The sequence below is a fragment of the Lepisma saccharinum genome, chromosome 1, assembly GCF_977018435.1.
Source record: "Lepisma saccharinum chromosome 1, izLepSacc3.1, whole genome shotgun sequence".
In the NCBI taxonomy this organism is placed as follows: Eukaryota; Metazoa; Arthropoda; class Insecta; order Zygentoma; family Lepismatidae; genus Lepisma; species Lepisma saccharinum.
The window spans coordinates 82,234,767-82,256,376 of NC_139229.1; the positions used below are offsets into that span (position 1 = coordinate 82,234,767).

A 21,610-nucleotide genomic window follows, 5' to 3' on the forward strand; every position below is an offset into this window, starting at 1 on the left:
TTCTGTAGAACATTCAGGGAGTGTGGTTTGGTGCAATACACTTTGTCCTTTATGTGCCCCCATAAAGTAATCCAGGGGTAATAGATCACGAGATCGGTTTTCCTCAGTTCCCCCAGGCGAATTCCCGGGATGGTACCTTACTTCAAGGCTGTGACTTCTACTTATCTTCGTTTCTTCCTTTCCTACCTTTATTCCTTTCCCCAGGTTGCTTTGATAGTTTGTTGAAAACAACATATCGCAAATTACCGAATTAAAGAATGCCAGTCTAAACAATCCTTCCTTACAACAGAGTAACATACTCTTTTGTAGCTAACAATCCTATTTGACGAATTAAGAGCATCAGGTAGGTATTTGTTTTACTTTCCCTTCTACGGACAGCAATAACAGTATTCGTCTGGATATGGACTCTACCTGTACACATCCCTTGTAGATTGTAGTCAACTTCCTCGAAGGTCAGTTGCATTTGTTATCATCCTTGCGAACGTTCTGCATGTCGCTCATGTTGGTGAGTGTTGTGCCAAAGGAAGAAGATTTGTGAGTGTCAGTGGTCAAAATGGAGCTCAGTGAACGAGAATGTATTACGTTATTAATGATGCGTAGCTATGGAGATCGCAAGTGATTGTATACCAAGGTGCGACAGTTATTTAATGCTACATTCCATGAACATAACCCAATTTCGAAATCAACCGTTGAAAGAACCATTTGACGTTTTGCAGCAAGTGGAAGTGTTAAAGACCGTGTGCGATCAGGAAGGCCGAAATCATGTAGCGACCAGGCAGTTTCTTTGGATGTGTTACAATCTTCTGTGGAAAATCCGCATACATGGACAACCAGCATTGCCAACATGTTGGACATTTCCCAGAGTTCAGTGCAACGAATTTAAGTGCGCAGTAAGTTTAAACCCTACAAAGTGAGTTTAGGCATGCACTGACGAAAGATGACTTTGATCGCCGTATTAAATTTTGCGAAGTAATGATGCGAAATATCGATAACGATAGTATTCACCTCAATGACATTGCATTCTCTGATGAAGCGACATGCCACTATTGGAGCAATGAAAACCCGCATTGGATGATGGTACATCATACCCAGTATCCACAGAAACTGAATGTTTGGGTAGGAATGATAAGAGGCATCATTCTTGGCCTTTTCTTTATTGACGGCAATCTGACAGGTGAGAAGTATTTGACAATGCTTTGTGAGCAGTTTGTCCCTGCCATCCAAGTGTCGACACGGGATTTTAATCGTGCTTAGTTCCAACTGGACGGAGCACCGCCACACTATGGACGGGGTGTTCGACAATACTTACATGCAACCTTTCCACAATGATGGATTGGAAGACGACGTATGATCGAATGGCCTGCAAGATCTCCCTATCTATCACCCCTGGATTACTTCCTATGGGGGCACATGAAGGACAAAGTGAATCGCACCAAACCACACTACCAGAATGATCTATAGAATCGCATTGTGGACGAAACAAGAGGACTTTCTCGGGATATGCTACAACGTGCACCTTGCAGTTTTTACGATCGGTTGACATAGTATTGTCAGACAGTCGACGGGAAGCAGTGTGAGCACTTGCTTGACTTCTGTAAGTCAATGTCATGTTTTCTTGTTCATGCTCTCTCTAATTTGCAGTGTACAGTTACCCACAAGAATACAGTAAACAATTCTTTCAGACAAATCTCATTTTTTGCAGTCTAACGTAGTACACTATCTCTTCCACGAATGGCGATAGGTCCAAAATGAGTTCGGATTGTCATTTGTGGGATGATTCTAGCCTAAATTCATGTGTCATACATACCCCTTTTCATTTGAAAATATTATGTGATATCCAATATGGCGGAATGCAAGATGACTGCCATGATATTCACACCCCCATTCAATGCAGTTTCCGCACCAATACCCACTTGCAACATGTGATTTTCCTCCGTCCACGGGTCTCGTTATTACTGGCCTGTCCCAGTACTTTTAACTAACCCTGTATATTAATTCTACAATGATGTAAGGCTCTTACAATGTACTATCCAATATTAAATGCCAAACATTCCCTCAAATCCAATGCTACTCACCTCAATGTATGAAATCGGATACCTTGAAAATTGAAACTGCATATCAAGAAATAATAGTTGTAAAACAAGGGTAGCTGTGAACTTCCATCAACTGTAACATTAGGTGACAACTACCTAGTCAATTTATATAATTATTGGATCAACAATATTATTGATAATTCACCAATAAACCTGTATGATTATCAGCTGATACCAATCACATACCTACAAATCTGTCCCATTTCTAGTAAAAATTATTAATAAATTAACTAATACAGGAAATTCTCTAAACTTGAATAATTCGAATTACTAAGTAATTCGAACAGAAATCATCTTTAATGATGTGATGTTTTCGTTAATTCCAATTTTGAATAATTCCATGTGACATTTTCAGTGACCCCTTCGAGTTCAAATTAAAAATAATATACTGTACTAATAATTGACATATTTAAGACAGCTAATAAAAATTTGAAACTTCTCTTATGTAAGGATCAATTACAGAAAATAATGATTAATAGACTATTATTTATATATATATATATATATATATATATATATATATAGTTCAGTGTAAGGTAACTTTAAGGAACGTATATTTAATTTTGATTGATTGATTTGTTGTTTTATTTCACATTCCTGCCATTTTTGTTAATCATAAATCTAAGGATGATTGATGATATGACAACATTGATGGAGAGAAATTTACAAAAGAACACCAATGTCTATGACAGGATTTGAACCTGGGCATTGTAGCACACTGTACTAATCACTACCATGGAGACCAGCAAAATTAATTTTGAAAATGTCTCTTTAGCAGCAGCATATCCTGGATTTTCATAAAGGGCATGTTGTACACAATTTTTTTTAAAACACATATATTATGGAATGTGTGATAGCATTATACATATTCAATAGTTGACGATTTGCACATTAACATTACTAAATATTGCATAATGTATGAAGTAATGAAATATCAATAATAAAGTTCAAAACTCACCAGGTTTGATGTCTGATGTGGAAGTCTTCATAAAATTATAAAATCACTTGATATTTATAAACAGTTTAGATTTACATTGGAGATTCACAATTTAGGTTTGTTTGGCTTATGCAAATAACATTATAGTAGAGGCCTAAATTACAATCAGATATTCAGGAACAAAAGACCAGACTTAATTCAAATAATTTAAATGTAAATTCTGCTCTTCTGTTTTTAGTGGTAAATTCCTTTATAACATCTTCGTAAAATCAGGGCAATGCTTTAATTTTCAGAAGCAGCTCTTTCAATGGATAATATACCAAGCACACTTAATCTTTCTTGCAATTGGGTTGCTTTAATATAATTATTAATTCTTCTTAAATCTGAAAAATATCTTTACACTGATGCAGTTGAAGCTGGTATTGACAAAATGAGTGTAGCCAACTTGTAAGTTTCACTCATAATGTTATGAATATTGTTCGTGTTCATATATGGTCCAGTCTAACGTTGCCACAACGTTGTATGAATGTTGTATTTATGATGAATGTTGTATGTAGGGGAACAACGTTGTGATAACGTTGCCACAACGTTGTATTTATGATGAATGTTGTGAAAAAATATAAATATACTGACCAAGGCAGTAATTTATTTTATTAAAAACATAAACTAAACGTAACGTTTCAACCTTCTAGCAAGGTCTTCATCAGACTCTGTATCAAGTACAAAAGTAACAAGATACACAAAAAGGGCATAATATATACAATGAACGTTGCAAAAAACATTCCGCTGAATACGCTTTAGTTTGGATGATCACCACCATGAGCGCCACTAGCGTCAGATCGTACACTAGATGGCAGTGCGACTCAAATGCAAAACAAATAACTTTTAGTAACACAAATAAGGATACTTTCCATTGTAATTAGTGAAAAAATGTGTTTTATTATGCTTCGAAAGATGTGTGAATATTGAAGTTGTAAGGAAGATCAGAAAATGAAATGTGTTACATACAAGTGAAACTCCCATGATAAATATTTTTATTCCAGACTATATAATCAGGAGCTAAGTACTGGAAAAATAAACTGATTACTAGGTGTAGTTAGAGATTGGTCAATTCATCACAATCTCCAGACTAACAATTGCCTATTTTGGTGGAGCAGGAAAAGTTTTTATAATATGTAAAGAGAAACTGTGACATTACAAACATGAGTTTTTCCTGTTACGCATATGTATTATATACAAAAATGGCTTGGCAAGATTGCTAATAGCTTACCATGCGAAATAACCATATTTTAAATATGCATTGTTACATTCATAAATTACACAGGCAGCAAGGTAATGTTGCAAAAAAGTTGTGGTAACGTTAACCCCTGACATACCTAACGTTGCTACATAATGTTCAGTATATGTTGTGACAACGTTGTCAACCAACGTTGCAGCAACGTTGAAAAAAATGACCCTTAAACGTTGACACAACGTTTTCACAACGTTGTATCAACATACATTCAATGTTGTAACAACGTTAGGTATGTTAGGGGCTAACGTTGCCACAACGTTGTGGTAACATTACCTTGTTGACTGGGGTACTAGTTCATGTACAGGTTTATTTTCAAACTCTGGGGAAGAATAGAGAGCAATGAACTCATTCTTTAGCTTTACAAAGTCAAATAATAATAATAATCCTGTATCACACCCTTGTTTCATTTTCTGTCATTTTTTAAAAATATTTCAGGAAAATACTGCACTAAGCCATGTGGAACTTTGAAAGAGGCCCAGAAATAAAAATAAATCAAACTTTAAACTAAATGTGCATTGCACTGTACCTCCAAGGAAAAAAATCAATCGCTGCCACCTCTTTGTTCAATGAAACAACAAGCATACTCTTCTCTGTAACTGTCACCTCACAGCATGCAGCCAACAGGATATCCACGCATTGTGAAGGGGAAGAAGTGGAAAGGGGGAGGGAAGAAACAGGGGAGCAGCGCTTGCCCACGTTAAAATCTTCCTTCACTGATGTGGTATATCAGACAGCTTGCTCTGAGACTACATTAATGAGCATTTCTACATTCTAATTTCTTCATATAAGAGAAGAATTTATTTTACACGAGTGTGCTCAACTAAGGTTATATTACATTTCTTGGATTTGAAGTGAAAGAAAGTAATAATTCTTTTCCCACAATTGACGCATGCAACGCATGTGCCCAGAAACATTATATAGAAAAATTAAACTTTTCATACATTGCATGCACACAATATCATACTCACTGGTAAATTGCAGAAACATATTGTGAATCTAGTTCTTCCTGGGCCTTAATTTCTGTGCCCATTGCAGATTCTGGAATCAAAAATCACATTGATACAATCATTTTTCACATTGGTATTGTGATTGGTCTGTGAAAATATATTATAAAATGAGAGGAAACAAAAGGGGAGCAAATTGAAGTACAATACTATAAGTTTTTTAATGTTTTCCGTCTGAGTAATATTTGAAACTGGAATAACTTTCATTTTTTCTAATTTCAATGAGAGTAATTAATCACGTTATGGTACTTCAGACACTAAGATATTAATATGCATATGAAACTTGCTTAAGTATCCGCATACCTGTTTATTTTGCTTCATTGATTTCAGTGACCATGGCCACCATCCAAATCAGAACTTTTTGTTACCTGCTTAGCAAGGTAACAAAACAAGGTCTGCCTTGTCTTGCCAATGGGTGCTAGGTGCGCTGCTGTCACTGAATTGGCTGATATGTGTGCTACTGTTTGGTTTTACCTGTTCAAGTAGTGGGAGTGAAATATATCAACTAATATCAATATGATTTATTGATTGATAATGACACATTGGATACCACTACTTGAATAAGTAAAACAAAGCAAAGTAAACAGGTATGTGGATACTTAAGCACATTTGATGTGTATATTAAATTAATATTGTCATTGAAGGCTTGACAACTTTATTACAGTATTTTTTTTTAAAGAAATACATACAGCATTTTTCAGAGATCCATGTTGGAAATACATATTCTCAAAAACTACATTACTTAATAATAAGGACTTTTACATGGGTTAGAATGCAACACACATATCTTTGCTGTTGCGCAGATACCAATTTTTGTTTAGTCTCCCTCTCTCTCAGCATCACGTGTACTGTGCTGCTCGCCAACCCTCGCTATTGTTGCCATATTGTCATTCCATTCCTGGACACACTCACGCAAACATCATTGAAAACAATTGAATAGTGCTCCAGCTCGCGGTTCACACCGTTTGGCAGGGATGATAATGTGGCCATATAGCATGACGAAGTGGTTGCTTCTTTTATGCGGTGCATATTCATTGGCTAGCCAGTAACTAGTGTTGCCAAGTGTAATAATGAAGCCCTATTTCTGTCATGGAAGGAGAAAGGCAGGTAAAGTGACTGAGTTTTGTTGGATTGGAAGCATCATATTTTTATTTTATACTTAGTATTTGACCGGTTTGACGTTGTGTGCGTGTATTGCGTGTGTGTATGTGAAAGTGTGTGTTTGTTAATGAACGTTAAATTCCATAATGCCTCCAGTTCTGTCGAAGTTGAAATCAAAAAACCTGCATAGCCAAGCTCGGGAAATTCTAAGCAACGTGCACGAGTTCATGAAGGAGGAAGCCAGTCAAAGTGTTAGCATCCCAATAAAGAATTTTGGCAAGAGAGCAAGCGGCTGCGACATTTTATTGTCAATATTTTTTCATATTTCTAACTTTAATACATACTTACTTTTACATATTTAAGGAAAATATACTTAATTGTACATATTTCAACAGGTTTTTTTCACAAATTGTTCATATTTCATAATTTTGGAATTGTTCAAAAGAAATAAATTATGTGGCTCCATGAGCATTTCAACTCTTGCCTCCGGCACGTGTTCTTGTAGAAATTGCATAGGAGGCTGTCATTTTTGCTGCTTAATGCGATTCATATTGTTTTCTGTGTTAAAATTGCCATGCTTTGATGAGTGACAAGTTCATCCCAAAGAATTTTGGCAAGAGAGCAAGCGACTGCGACATTTTATTGTCAATATTTTTTCATATTTCTAACTTTAATACATACTTACTTTTACATATTTAAGGAAATTATACTTAATTTTACATATTTCAACAGGTTTATTTCACAAATTGTTCATATTTCATAATTTTGGAATTGTTCAAAAGAAATAAATTATGTGGCTCCATGAGCATTTCAACTCTTGCCTCCGGCACGTGTTCTTGTAGAAATTGCATAGGAGGCTGTCATTTTTTCTGCTTAATGCGATTCATATTGTTTTCTGTGTTAAAATTGCCATGCTTTGATGGGTGACGAGTTCATAGCAAAAACAAAAAGCCACGCAACTTATTGTCTAGTGGCAGTATATGTACTTGTTATTGTTGTGGAAGCCAGCATCATTTGTAAATGTACAAAAAAGGCAACCGACAGTCGCCAATCACAGAGAGGCAATAATACGGCTTGAGGAAGAGTGTTGTGGTTAAATTGTCAAGCTTTAACACGTTCGCATGTTATTAGTTCTCAAAGCAATGGTAGTGTCGGTCATGTATTATTTCTCGTTGCAGTTCCGTACTAGTGTAGACGGGTTTTGGGAGTGAACAGTTAGAATGCCACCAGTGCATTCATGCAATGGAAAATAATAAATTATTTATTGTGTTTGAAATCACTCAAATAAGGAATCACTATGAAGAAGTCTTCTTTACAGCATTTTTGATAATTTTACGTATGTGTTAGTCCATATTTTGCAAATTTTTAGTCCATATGTATGTAGCTACATACAAAGCCACTTGTTAGAACATATTAATCCTAGTCCTGGTATAATGCATGACTTTTAAAACTCAACGTTAGATAGACCTGAATTCTCTAATTTTATTGTTGTACGTAACAGCTGTGCATCGGCGCACTGCAGCAATTTTTCTATCTGCTCCATTAGCAACACTGCTTCTTGAGTTGTGTCACGCATCACACGGCAGAAATATATGTGTTGGGCTCTACATTGGATTAGAGTAGGGTGACTAGATGTTCTCTGATTTTCACAGGACAGGCCTTTTTTTTTTTTTTTTTTTTTTTTTGAGGGTTAGGTCCTGCAGTTTGCGATGACACACCAAGAAAACAAATATGTCCTATTTTTCAACAGCATCCTTCAAAATGTCTTGCAAAATACCCAGAGAAAGTGTTTACCTCTGTAAAATTATTAGTGCCTCTCAAATTAATAGCAGTGGCGTCTCGTCCCTTGGGGCTTCCGGGGCTTAGCCCCTAAAGAAAAATGGACGTATTGACGTAATTTTCAATCAACATAATACATAACTATCACACAATCTTTTAAATGGCGATTTTTACCCACCTAAGTTCATCGTCTGATGCAATGGATACGACAGCGCTCCTAGCGGCATTGATGTCAGTTATCGGTCTCGGGGCTCGTCGCAGAGGAAGGCGTGGTCTATGCTACAGTGAAGGTCACGTGCTAGCAGAGAGAGTGAAGGGGGGGAATGCAATGGGTTTGGGTGTTGATTCGGGGCTAGTTCCGTCGCGTCACGTTCGTTCGATCCCGCATGTTGTAGTGTAGCGTTCTGGTGGCAACAGCTGAATCTGAATGATGTTTCAGCACATTGAAGCATATTAAAACCTGCTTAAGAAATGCAATGGGACAAGATAGACTCAATGCCTTGGCAGTGCTTACAATAGAGAAAGAATACATTGCAAACATAGAGGGCTTCAATGAAAAAATAATTACAAAATTTGCTGAGCAGAAGAACAGGAGAGCACAGTTCTTGTTTAAATGAGAACCAACATTCGTAGAAAGGTACGTTTCACAGCAATACCTGTTTCTTTTGTAATTCATGTGAATGGTCATTATATTTTAAATTCTTTAAAAGAAATAAGTCCAATTTTGTAGTTTAGAGGAAGATAAATACCTGTTTTTTGTAATTCATATGAATTATTACCTTTTAAATACTTTTTTAAAAAAATACGTCCAGTTTTGTAGTCTAGAAGAAGAAAAATTCCTATTTTTTGTAATTCACGTGAATTGTCATTATATTTTAAATTATATTCTCAAATTTGAGGCCACGAGATGCCACTGATTAATAGCATTGTTAGCTTGCATAGAAATACTTGTGGATCTAAAAATTTTCATCCTCACTTCAGTCACAACCTTAGTTTTACTGTGAAGATATTGCATGCAGTCTGTTCATGATATGATGTGCAAGATACCAAGTAATGACAAAGTATATGGAGGGGTGCTTTGAAAATTGAAAATAAACCAATCTGGGGATTTGTATGTTTGATGCATCGATGAGTTGATTACTACAGCTGCAGCATGAGAAAAAATATATTTTCAGTATTGATTAATAGTTTAATATTATTTCACAATGTATGGTAAGAAAGAATGGAAAAACAGTAAGAGAGATAAGAAGGGTAATTCTGTAATTAAAAAAGATAAGCAAAAGAAGGAATGAAAAAAAGGGAAATATATTAAAGGCTCTGTGCTGGAGTGGCTGAATGCTACGACACCAGGGGTCCTGGGATTGAATCTCAGCCTGGACATTGATGTTCTTCATTTTTATGAATTTAATCATATCATTATTCATATTCATTGTTGCAATTAGCCAAAAGTGACAAAAGCGACAAACAACAAAAATGAAATTAAGAAATATAGATTAAAGAGAATTGTGAAATATTTCAGGAGACATGTAAGCAGCATGAAGTTTTCTTTGCCAAAGAAGGGGGGGGGGGGTGGAGGAGTGCACTTGACCTTGTGCCTTTTTAGTGATAGGTGCAATGCCCCCGGATGCATCCATAGATGTCCTGCTTTTCATTTCAGAAAATCTGGTCACTCTAGGTTAAAGCCATACAAAGATTCTCCTGAAAACTATACAGTGGATTCTTGCAGAGGAACTTTTTAGACATGGAACATTAGACTACTTCAAAACTTACATTTTTGTTGAGATTAAATATCTAATGAAACCATGAGGACTTCAAATAAGCATATAATAAAAGAAACAGGACAGTGATGAAACACATTATTAAGAGCAACAATTCCTTAAATATTCTATTCCAAAAGTACATTGACAAGTTTTATCTACATACATTTACATTCACTCAGATGTGTACATGTATTGTATTAGCTTACCACAAATAATGTCCAATGTGCAACGGGTGATGTATGGAGTGAAATCGAATGATTCTTTCCCAATTTCCTGTTGTAACTTTTTCACTAAAATGTCGCTCTTCTCCACAAAAATCCCAATAAAATCCTCTAAGACTTTGAAGTGGAAAGCTGGAGTAATTATCTTTCTGTGTACATGCCATTTTTTCCCTAAAATGAAAGTAGCAAACGAAAGTATTAAAATACATTATAATACTTATTTTTAGCATAAGCTAAACATCGTATTTTTTAATTAGCTTTATCTTACATCGGGTGTGTTGGAGCAATTCTATAAAGTGGCATGTAGATCCTCAAAAATTCTGAGAAAATTATTGCTACCTTTAATCAAATTTAATTCATTTCTTAAAACTTGCAGAATTTTATAGCTGATAATGTATTGATTTGGTGTTTTAAGTCCACTTTGTGCACAGTAAGGCTAATCGAGACTAGACCTACACTTTAAAGTGGGATCCAAACCACTATGTGCCTCCACCGGGTATCGAACCTGAGGCCCCTTGATTACAAGGTGACAATGCAACCACTGCACCATCCGGGAGGCCTGATAATGTACTGCACTGATGTTTTAAATACAAGTGTTCTTAAGTCTGTACTGCACAAATAAGGATTTAATAATAATAGTAACCTGTGGTGCAAACAGCTCGTGAGGGCCAGGACCACCTACCAAAAGCTGGCCTCTTTCCCACATGCCTCAGCAGAGGTGGGCCATCATCCAACCAGCTATGGGGTAACGTGTAGTCAGCATGACGAACCCCCCATCATTGTAGGTTTCCATGCCTGGGTTATGCTATTCATTCGTAGCTCCTTAATCTGCTCACAATAGTGGGTGGCCATCAGTCCCATACACTGTCCAAAATCTCAGGAGAAAAGCTATTACACTTCCCCCCCAGGAGACTCAAACCAGTGTGCACCCTGTAGCCCCAGCTGAAAGCCTGATGAATTAAACTGTGCAGGACATTATCAAGACTGTTGCTTAAAATTAAACCACAAGTAAAATTTTTAAAAATCCACCGATTCTGCAAATGTAAATAACATGAATTATTAATCACACATGAGATGGATATTAAGAATGCAAGATGTCTCTCACATGTGGTGTTCTGAATTCTCAGTGATATATTTGAATTAGTCAAGTCCTCTATTTTATTATAGCTTACAATGGGATGCATTTTAATGCTAAGATTTTTAAATTTGGCACATAACGTACATGCCTGGCTTTGAATTGTAATGAAAATCACACAAGAGAAACCATTTTATTCCTCTGTTCACTCAGGATTGGATTATACATAATCACACTCATCCAGATTTAACAAATAATAAACTATTTTTATGAGAAAAATAATTGAAAGATACTGAGGTTGATAATGTAGGCTTGATTCAATAAATATTATTTTTAATGGTTGATATTCAACGAACAACTTCCCCCACAATTCATTGCACCATATTTCAGGCAAACGGATCAGATTCTGTATTGCAAACATTCCGGGTAAGTATTGTGTATGATCTTTGCAGAATTAATTCAAGGTATGATTATCACGAATGCAAGAGGAATGTGTACGTAAAAAATATTAGATTTTTTTTTGCTGTAAGAAGGCTCCTCATATGCTTTCCTTAACATGTGCAAATCTGTTATCCTGAATTCATGCTGTTTCTTTCCAAAGTGCATTGCGTAATGAAGTAAAATTTAATGTTATCCATTCGAATATGATATCTGGGATGCATGTGAATCGGCAGCCTGTGTGGCCTAAAACAGCATTCCACCTGTGGAATCCATGCACCATTATCGTCCAAATCTACAGCATAGGTGGAGTTGAAGGAGAGAGGTGGAAGGCATTTCAACTTGCTGTGCTGATTTACTCTGCATCCATAGTGCAACTTTCACTTTGTAATGGCTTGTTTATTGAATTTATAACAACCTAAATGCCAGTGCTACTTGTACATTTTATCTATAACACTAAAATAACAAATCACATGTAGAAATTTCAGCTAGAAATGCAGGCTCAACCAGAACTCGAACTTGGTCTCTGGCATACCATGCCATTGCTCTCCAAAGCCAGCCCTAGTTTTGCCTGAATTTTCACTCTCGCTGATTTACCTGCGTGAAATTGTCTGTCAGGTCTACTGCAACCGCTTCACTGAAATTTCTACATAGTACATCTCCTGGTGTGTGAAATTTAGTAAATGGGTGGAATATACATAGTGTCCCAAAATGATTATTGGAGTTAAGTAGTTGGTATATTGCAACAGAAGAAAGTAAATATTTATATTGTACATGTACGATAAAAACAGCTGTGGAAGCTTGCTTAACATTTGTTTCCCATCAGTCATAGCAGTGTATGGTGACTCCCGTGCAAGTCCTTTTGTGTCATTTAATTTGCAAGATGTGGTTCTGCTGTTTCAGTTCAGCAAGCTTTTCAACGGTGATTTGGATGTGATCCTCCATCCGATAACAATATTCGTCAGTGGTTTAATAAGTTTGAAACAACTGGATGTGTTGGCAAAGGGAAGAGATCTGGACGTCCAAGTGTGTCGAATGAAAGCGTAGAGAAGCATTGGATTACCGAATGGATGTGTGGCGTGTCATGAAAGGTGCTGACATTGAACAGTTACAAGGTACACTATGTAAACTTGTTGAGTTGTTGTTTACTCCCACATAAGCTTTGTCCTTGTACCCCATACATAAGGTAAATTAAATGACTATGAAACCCTGATAATAATTTTGGGACACGCTGTATTTGATGTAGGTTGGCATCTGCTTTCTGCTTCCATTTTGTGTGCCTGTACCCCAGAGAATGGTAGGTGATAAAGCTCATTTGATACCTATAGAGTAGGTGGCCAACTGTGTGAAGAGGGGAGGGGAGCCTTTTGATTTGGATAACTTCAATGGCACAGGAAAATGACACAACGTATGTGCTTGCAGATTCAGACAGTACACCTTCAAATCACTGGGATCATATGAACAGAAATAAATCCAAATATGTGAACAGTACATACAGAATATCACTACTTTGCTCACCTGTACTTGTAAGCAAACCTGTTCCAAGCCATGGATGTAAAAATTTGTAGACTGTGCTTTTCTCTATGTGTTTGCTGTTGTTTAATAATGCCTGAAAGACAAAGATTATTCAAAGTACTCTTACAAATGTTTATTGTAATATAACTCAGAGAAATTGTTTTTCTAAATAATACACGAGATGAATTAAATTCATGAATTATATATTTTTTAAACTATATTACATTCAAGAGAGACATTTTATTTCACAGAAAATAAGAGAAAATTGCACTCTATCCCAGAAATCTCTGTAGCAAGGTCATGCATATAATGGCAAAGAAGGGGGAAAGCAAGTGGGCGGAAGGAAGCAGGACATGCTTCTGCAAATAACTGGTACCTGCAGTCGCTTTTTTTCTTCATGCAATCCTGTTCTCTCTCATTCATTCGTTGGACAAGTAATCTCTTGCACAGACACTTGTTTTCATTCTCATGCTCCCAAGATTCCTGGAACAGAGTATAGTAGTTACTTTGAAATCTTGTGATAATTATATCTCAAACAAAAATGACCCAATTCCATTGAAATATTAGTTTAAAATTTTGTGTTAATCTTTCAAAATAAATAACTGCATCTACAGAGCATTTCCTGACATTCCCTACGAGACTCGGCGGCAAGCGGACCGACATCAGGGCTTGTCTTTTCTGGTGAACGGGTCAGCAACAGTCGCTAGAGTCTGCTATTAAAATTACAGTTTCCATATTGTGTACTAACCTTGACTACAGAAGGTGTTGAAAATGATGTCTCTGTTGCATAACATTCCTGGCATCTCCGAACAAAATTGGCATTTACACATGCAAGTTTGTCTACAGTAATTCTCCCGATTTCTCATACAATACTCTCTTTTAACTCACGGATGGTGTGCGGATTGTCTTTGTATACTTTATTTTTTAGATTTACCCATTTTTCTTTCCACTTTTATTCAGAACTGACCCTGTTACTCTAAACCTTTTTATGAGGTTTAATATAGTGGTCCTATGTGGAACGGGAACAGCAGGAAATTTGGTTGCAAAATGTCATCGCACTTCTCCACAATTCCTCTTTCTGAAGTAACGCTCAACAAGATAAATCCTTTGTTGTAATGTAAACTTTTGTGATGCCATATTAAGCCACAATCTTCAACACATGGACACGACACAACACAACTTCCGCGGGAGGATTATACTGGCGTCAGTCTGCAACGTCAACAGAAAGAGAAAGAGCGAAGGCAGGGAGAGTGAAAAAAACCGACTGTAGTGTGAGACTGTCACAGACCCTGTTCACCGGGAAAGACAAGTGCTGACGCCGGGCCGCTTGCCGCCGAGTCAGGGAATGCTCTTAGTATTTGATATATTTTACCTCAATATCATTCGGATGTAGTGGATGGACTATCGCATATGTAGCACTCCAAGTTCTAAAAATAGGCCAATAGTCTGTGCAATACTGACTTATCTTTAAGAAAATCCCTGCAAATGAAAGGTATAGCGCTATTAGTAAGTTTTAAATGCTAAACATTTCTTAATATTTAACTAGTTCAGTTTAAACTTTCAAAGGTTTGTAAAAAAATTCAATAATTAATTTTATGCAGAAATATGAGCAATCTTGTTGGCAATATTTTTCCTGGTAATGGCACAAATCTATTCACACTTAACAAAATATTAACGTTCTTTCATAGTTCATTCAAACTAATTAAGAATTTAATCTGTATTCAGGTTTTCAGGAGAACTGCATGTTAATAATTTAATATTATATATTTTGCACTAAAACTAATAAGGCAGCATAAATTCCTTTTACATAGTAAACTTCTTTTGTTATTTTCATATTAGATAACTATTGTCGAATCTGTTCTGTGATGAGAATTGGTTGTAAGAGTGACTCGAGATACTGAAACATAATTGCTCAATTCACTGCTCAAAGTGAGGGGAATGCAGAAAGAGTACCATCCCACAGCTCGTCTCAAGATTTAAACAAATGTCTCCCACCTTCAAGTGCTAGCTCAAATAAAATACCTTTCCACTCTGATGAATAAACAAATGAATGTTGCTTGTGTTACCTTCCCTGGAAAGTCCTATGAACTGCAGGAGATTTCCCATCAACGGATTGATTGGTGGTCCGGGAATTTTCTCAATGAGCTGCGTAAGTCTTCTACGCTTCATCCTGACCCTCATTAGGAGAGCCAAAATGGATGCCACCAACAGAAGCAGGTACCAGACGAAAGTGTTGAGTTCCATATTTATGTAAGTCTGTCTACAGAATATTGAAATACATTTTAGTTGAAGAAATAATGTAACTTCAGTTGCAAAATGTAGTTTCACAGTTTCCCTAAAGTTTCAACCTTTTTCAATTTTTCTATTTTTGTTGCCCCTTTATATAAAAGCAGTGTGCTCAAAGTGGAGATGGTAGAAAAGCATCCCACCAGCTGTCTCATTGTCATAGGGTGACCATAATATTTTGACCAAAAAACGGGACATCCCAAGGAGATCAGTTTACCCTCCCCCTTTCCTGAAAAATCGGTTAGGCCTAATTATAAATTATTATTAATGTATTGTTAATAACAAATGTTATTTATTAAAGGATGGATCGCATAAATGATGCATCACAGACAATAAATGAAATATGATCTTCTGTTGTCAATAGGTATTAATTGTTATAATCTTGGTATGATTTACATAGCATTTCTCGTCCTTTCTGATCACCCTTTGATGTTAGTCCTATGCTGAAGTTGAGTAATGCCAGAAGTATTTAGCAAAAGAACCAAATCATCTTGAGTTAGATTTATTTTCTTCATCAATCGTTTCTAAATCTCCCCGAAAACCTTAGCCCACGTAAAACACACAACTCTAGATTTTTCTTTTGAGTTTGTGTCAAGACGCAGGAACTTTAAATTCTTCTTGCAATTCCGTATGCTTATTTTCCTCTACAAATAACTGAACACATTCAAAACAATGCATCTTTTTAGCATGAAATGTGTCTCAAACTTATACTTGGTTTTCAAAATAACTCTTAGACTTTTATAAAACAGGACATTATAGCATGGCTTTTTAATAATAAGGATGGGACGAACCTGGACTGTCCTGGTCAAGACGGGACGTATGGTCACCCTACATTCTCACCATGTTAAACGATAGGAGCATCCCCCAGCTATTCCCAAGGCTTGACCATACATTACCCTGGCTAACATTCTCCATGTCAAGCACTGTTTAAAAGTAATAGTATAATTATATACCTGTTGTTCTAAATACAGAGGCATGGAAATATGTAAATTTGTGAAAGTGCATTATTTGCAGTCCTGTTCAAGATTGATAAAATTGAGTCAAGAATCAGAGCAAAAGTTCCAACAACTTGATGTATTTCAAACTTTACTGACATTAAAAAAATGGTCAAGCTACACCTGCAAGCAAATATTGATAATTCTGCGAGTTATTGATTGATTGATTTGGTTCATTTTACTTCACTTTTCTGCCACTTTAATTGCGAACTTGAGGATGTGTGATGATATGATGAAATTTATGAAGGAACACTCACAAGGAAAGCCCCTTGCCCAGTCCAGAATATGAGCCTGGGAACCCTGGCTCATAGCATGTAATAACCACTCCCATGAGTTATCAATATCTTAGAAATCGCCAGATTCTCTGGGGGAGTGCTCAACACAATGTGCTACAAAGCCAAGTGTTCTGGCTTCGAACTCTTGTTAAGACATGGATGTATCACCAGTGCTCCAAGTGGAAATGGTTAGCTAGGTGGATGTTAGCTTCGGCCTTGGGACTGGGTAGGTGAATGCTCCTGTAGTTTAAAGTGAGAAAAATTGACATTTGAGAGGATACATTGCATAAATTCACCTTGCATCCCTCTCCACTGTCCATCATCCATTTCATAGATTCATTATTCATCCTAATCTCATTAACATATGAGGCTGAAACACAACATTAAGAGAAAAAACTTGAGAATTATCTTCAAACATATCATTTTGTGAATTGAAATAAAAATATTAAACAGTTCTGGACAAATTTTCATTTGTTTATCCAATTATGAAAGAATAATGTTTGGTGTGGTAAACACCATTATCCACATGCAGTAGAGACAGGGCTCAAAATTGGAATTTTCACAAAACTGAGCTCTCTACTTTCATTAACATGTCTTTGTCTGATTACAACATTGATGAGACTGAAAGGAAAAGTTCCAGATATTCCATTTCGAGCCCTGAGAAAAGATGACACTGACTGAGCTCCTTCTTTCCACGGAGATTGAGATTATCCTGGGTCCCGAGTAGCAGCTTACCAAATTTGACTCCCGAGGGGCACTGTTTCTTCTTCTTCTTTTTCTAATATCCATCCACTAGATTCATTGCTAGTTTCAGAAGTAGATTGTAAACAGGGGTTTATCCATAATTTTCCATTTGGGGAGGGTGTAAGTACAAACGTAAGGGGGATATTATGGTTAATTTTCGAGCAAAAATGAACATACGAGAATATTTGGCCTTTGTGAAATATTTTAGGTTGTGTTGAGGAAATTTTGGATGTGTGGGGGCAGGGGCAGTTGCCGCCCCCCCCCCGCCAACTTCTTGCAACTTTTACTCCCGCATTATGCTAAACCTTATCTACCAAGGGAAGTAAACTGCCCTTGCCCCTTATATTGGCTACTTCCACCTTGCATCGCCGCTACTGTATGTTAAGGTTTGTGGATAAATCGCTGGATCGAAAAGGTATTTACTTAATTTTGAATGTCACGGTGAGCGATCGCCTTTATAAGGAGAAAAAAATCACCTTTTTAGACTAAACGGTCGATCACTATTTACTCTCAGGTTAATTGATAATTTAGAATTAGTTTTAGATGTTTTGGTGGGATGGTTGCTTAATTTTAGATGTTAAAAGGGGGGGGGCAATCGCTATCCAATTATGCCACGATTTATATTTAATTGCCTCTGGCGATCACTTACTTTTAGACGTCATAGGTGGCAGAGTGATCACAAATTACTCTGTTTGGCGACAGAGTTACCTTTGGAATTCTCGAAGGGAAGGCGATGGCACCCTCCCACTCATAGGCGTAACTTGGCGGGGGAAAGGGGGGCCACTTGCCCAAAATTAGGTTTCTTAAAATTTACAAGTTAAGGATAGGTTTGATAACATTCTAAGACCTGAGGAGCTAAGTAATAAATAATAATATTTATGATTTCGAAAATGTAACAGTTATTTAGCAAATAATCCTGGACACTATTTTTATGGGATGAATTTTTTTTTTGACTCTGCCCCCCAAAAGTTTAGCCTCAAGTTGGTACCTGACCCCCCAAAGTTAAGTCCCAAGTTACGCCCATGCTCCCACTAAACCCCACATTTGAACACTACGACAGCCTAATATATGAAAGTCGGTTTACAAAGCTGTGTCACAGAAGAACGTTACAGGAAATAGTATTCTTGTGGAAGTTGTTAAATCATGAAGTACATGCTGAACATCTACTCTGCCAGATTAATTTTCGAATCCCGTCGTCGAAAACTAGACTTAAGAATGAAGTTTTCTTATAAAGAAGGCTAGATCGGAAATTAGAAAGAAATCTCCATTGTGGAGAATGTGCACCAGTTACAATAAATAGCCAATCAAGAATAATACCATTGACATCTTTTCTATGAACCTAAGGGACCTCAGTAAATCCACTATTAACATAATGGCCTGAGCTTAATCACAATTTCCTAATGATGTGATAAAGTGTGTGTATATATAAATAATAATTTTAAATATATTTTATATATGTGTATATATATATATATATATATATATATATATATATATATATATATATATATATATATAGATAGATAGATATATTAATTAGGTATGTACCTGTTGAGTTCAATAAATAAATATGCACTGAGCACGAAAACCATATAACTGTAAAAGCAAAATTTATTTCCATTAACACAGAGGTCTGCTCAAAAGTAACTGCGCTGAACGCAATTCAAGGCTCCAAACTATTGATAAACTCAAATTATTATATTGCCATACTTACTCCAGCACGAGAAGTTAAAAATTTGCACATATCAGGCCTGGCTCTTCTTATCAACTGATATGCCTGGGCGAGATAAGATTGTCATGACGCCAGACAATCCAGTTGTATCTTGTGTACTGTGCATCAGTTTAGAGTGGAATGCTATATATTTACCATTTTCAGCTCATTACATTATACGTACATACAATTTCTCGATTTCCATTTAGTAAATATTACTAACACATTGCAATTATTATAATTTATTTCCGTAAATTTCTTTTACATCGTTATGTTCACCGTGAAATTCTATCCTAATTAATTACATAACCACAACATAAAATGAGTTTCGTTAATATTCGATAGCGTATCTTGTGTTTCTTAATTCTACGGGTCCCAGGTTCGATACGCGGTGAAAGCACAGTCAACTGTGGGTCCCGATTAGCCTAACTGTGCATAAAGTTGTCACGGTATTCTTTAGACATGTAAATCTATAATATTTTATTTTAATTATGTAGCTATAATTAATCAATACAGATGTATTGCGTGAGATTTGGTTTTGACATTTGGAAAGTTCATAGATATCAGTCGGCAAAATGAAATTCTGGCGAGACAACCGGAGTTGGGTGTAAGGTTCTGAGTCACGGCGACGATTATCACGAAGATTCACTCTTTACAGCCCACCAGTGCAAATCCAGTCGGCGGATATATATGAAATTTGGATAACCGAAGCGGCATGTTATAAAAGACACCTGAATTTAAGATGGTCAACCGAATATCATGGACGATAGATCGAATCGGTTGTAAAAGGGCAAATCATGGCCCATCTACGAATCTGTAATCCCTCTGTACCAGGCACGTATCCAGGAATTCCTTTCGGGGAGGGGGGGGCGGGGCTGAACACCATTTTTTAATGGGGTATAGATAGAACCTATCAATTGTATGTTTAAGGCAGTGGTTGCAATTGAGTTCCAAAACCGGGGGGGGGGGGATGCAAGGAAAGTTTACTTTATCTTGGTAGACGAGGCTTAGCATTAAGAGCAGGGACTGCACTGAGGAGTAGCTAGTCTAGCAGAGATAGATCAATCAATCTCACATCGAATTATTTTCAAATCACAATATTTATTGTCTTGTTAAAGCCACAGTTTCTTTTCCACGCTCTTCTCGTCCATCGATGTGATCCGCGGGCAAAGCTGGCTGTATACCCTAGCTCGCTCTTTCTCCGCCTGACAAGTTTGCAGATAGAAACGGCCAGCCGAAGGAAAAGGAATATTTCTACCTCTACCTCCCTTGCCCCCTCGCCCCCCGCTGCAATGGTTGAAAGCCCAGGCTTTCAGGTCGCCCAGTCTATCTCCTATAGGACAGATAGGGGATTGGTTTCTCATAGATTTTTTTGTAAATCCTCTGAAGAACTCAGGGTAAAATTTTCTGCAGTACTTATGTTCTCTGTATTTACACAACCTTTTAAACGTTGTACAATATGTAGCTATGTATAATATGGGCTGTACTTTTATTATTTATGAAATGGGAACGTGTTATGTGGAGACAATAATGTAATGCTTTTTTTTTAATATGGAATATATAATGATTAAATTACAAATATGTGCTCAGGTTCTCTTTCACTCTCGTTTTAGTAGTGTTTTATTTAAATATACTACTCTTGGCCTCTAACAGTCATAAATACGGATGTATTTATTTGGGCAAGAGAACGCGCGTTCATATTGTTGTTGGTTTGGTTTATTTTACTTCGCTTTTCTGCCACATTTGGTTATCGCGAAAATGAGGATGAGTGATGATATGATGAAATTGATGAAGTGACCTCATATGAACAATCCAGGCCAGGATTCGAACCCGTGATGAGTGCGTATTCTTGTCATATGTGTTGCAATGAATACGTAATGAAATAATTTGGAATGAAAAATGTATCTCTGAACTAAAAAGCCAAATGAATATCATTGAAGAAACTACAAAAAATGTATTGTGTTTTGTTATCCGTTTCGTTTCTGTGCACAAAGTGTACTTAAAACACCAAATCAACCAACCGTGGGAGAGTGGTTATCACAGCGCGCTACGACACCAGGAGTTCCGGGTTCGAACCCCTACCTGGGCGTGGGTGTTCTTTGTGTTTGTCACTTTATTAATTTTATCGCAGCATCTTCGCAATTAACCAAATGTGACAAAAAAGCGACGCTAAGTAACAAAAATGAATTCAAATCATTGATTGATTGCTCATTTGGTTTATTTTACTTCGCTGTTCCGCCACTTTTGGCTAATCGCGAAGATGATACGATAAAATTGATGAAGGGACACACACAAAGAATACTCATGGCCAAGCCGAGATTCGAACGCAGGATCTCTGGCTTAGTAGTCAAATCAAATCGTTTTTTATTTTCGAATGTGGGT

At 36.6% G+C, this 21,610-nt stretch overlaps 1 protein-coding gene across 5 annotated transcripts in view; it reads right to left on the reverse strand.

Annotated features, from left to right (window-relative positions):
* Nucleotides 1-21,610, reverse strand: part of LOC145997070 (cytochrome P450 4C1-like) — a 155,098-nt gene that overhangs the window by 22,837 nt on the left and 110,651 nt on the right. For 3 of the 5 annotated variants that reach the window (XM_083133705.1, XM_083133720.1, XM_083133698.1), the window contains exons 2-6: nucleotides 15,284-15,477; nucleotides 14,590-14,696; nucleotides 13,221-13,311; nucleotides 10,175-10,360; nucleotides 5,293-5,362 (exon numbers count right to left, since the gene is read on the reverse strand). In XM_083133705.1, the coding sequence (XP_082989831.1) occupies nucleotides 5,293-5,362; nucleotides 10,175-10,360; nucleotides 13,221-13,311; nucleotides 14,590-14,696; nucleotides 15,284-15,461 (632 nt within the window). In that variant the 5' untranslated portion in view covers nucleotides 15,462-15,477. Of the gene's footprint in view, nucleotides 1-5,292; nucleotides 5,363-10,174; nucleotides 10,361-13,220; nucleotides 13,312-14,589; nucleotides 14,697-15,283; nucleotides 15,478-19,065; nucleotides 19,176-19,231; nucleotides 19,282-21,610 lie in introns of those variants that run through there. The other 2 variants (XM_083133712.1, XM_083133691.1) reach the window with 2 other exon arrangements.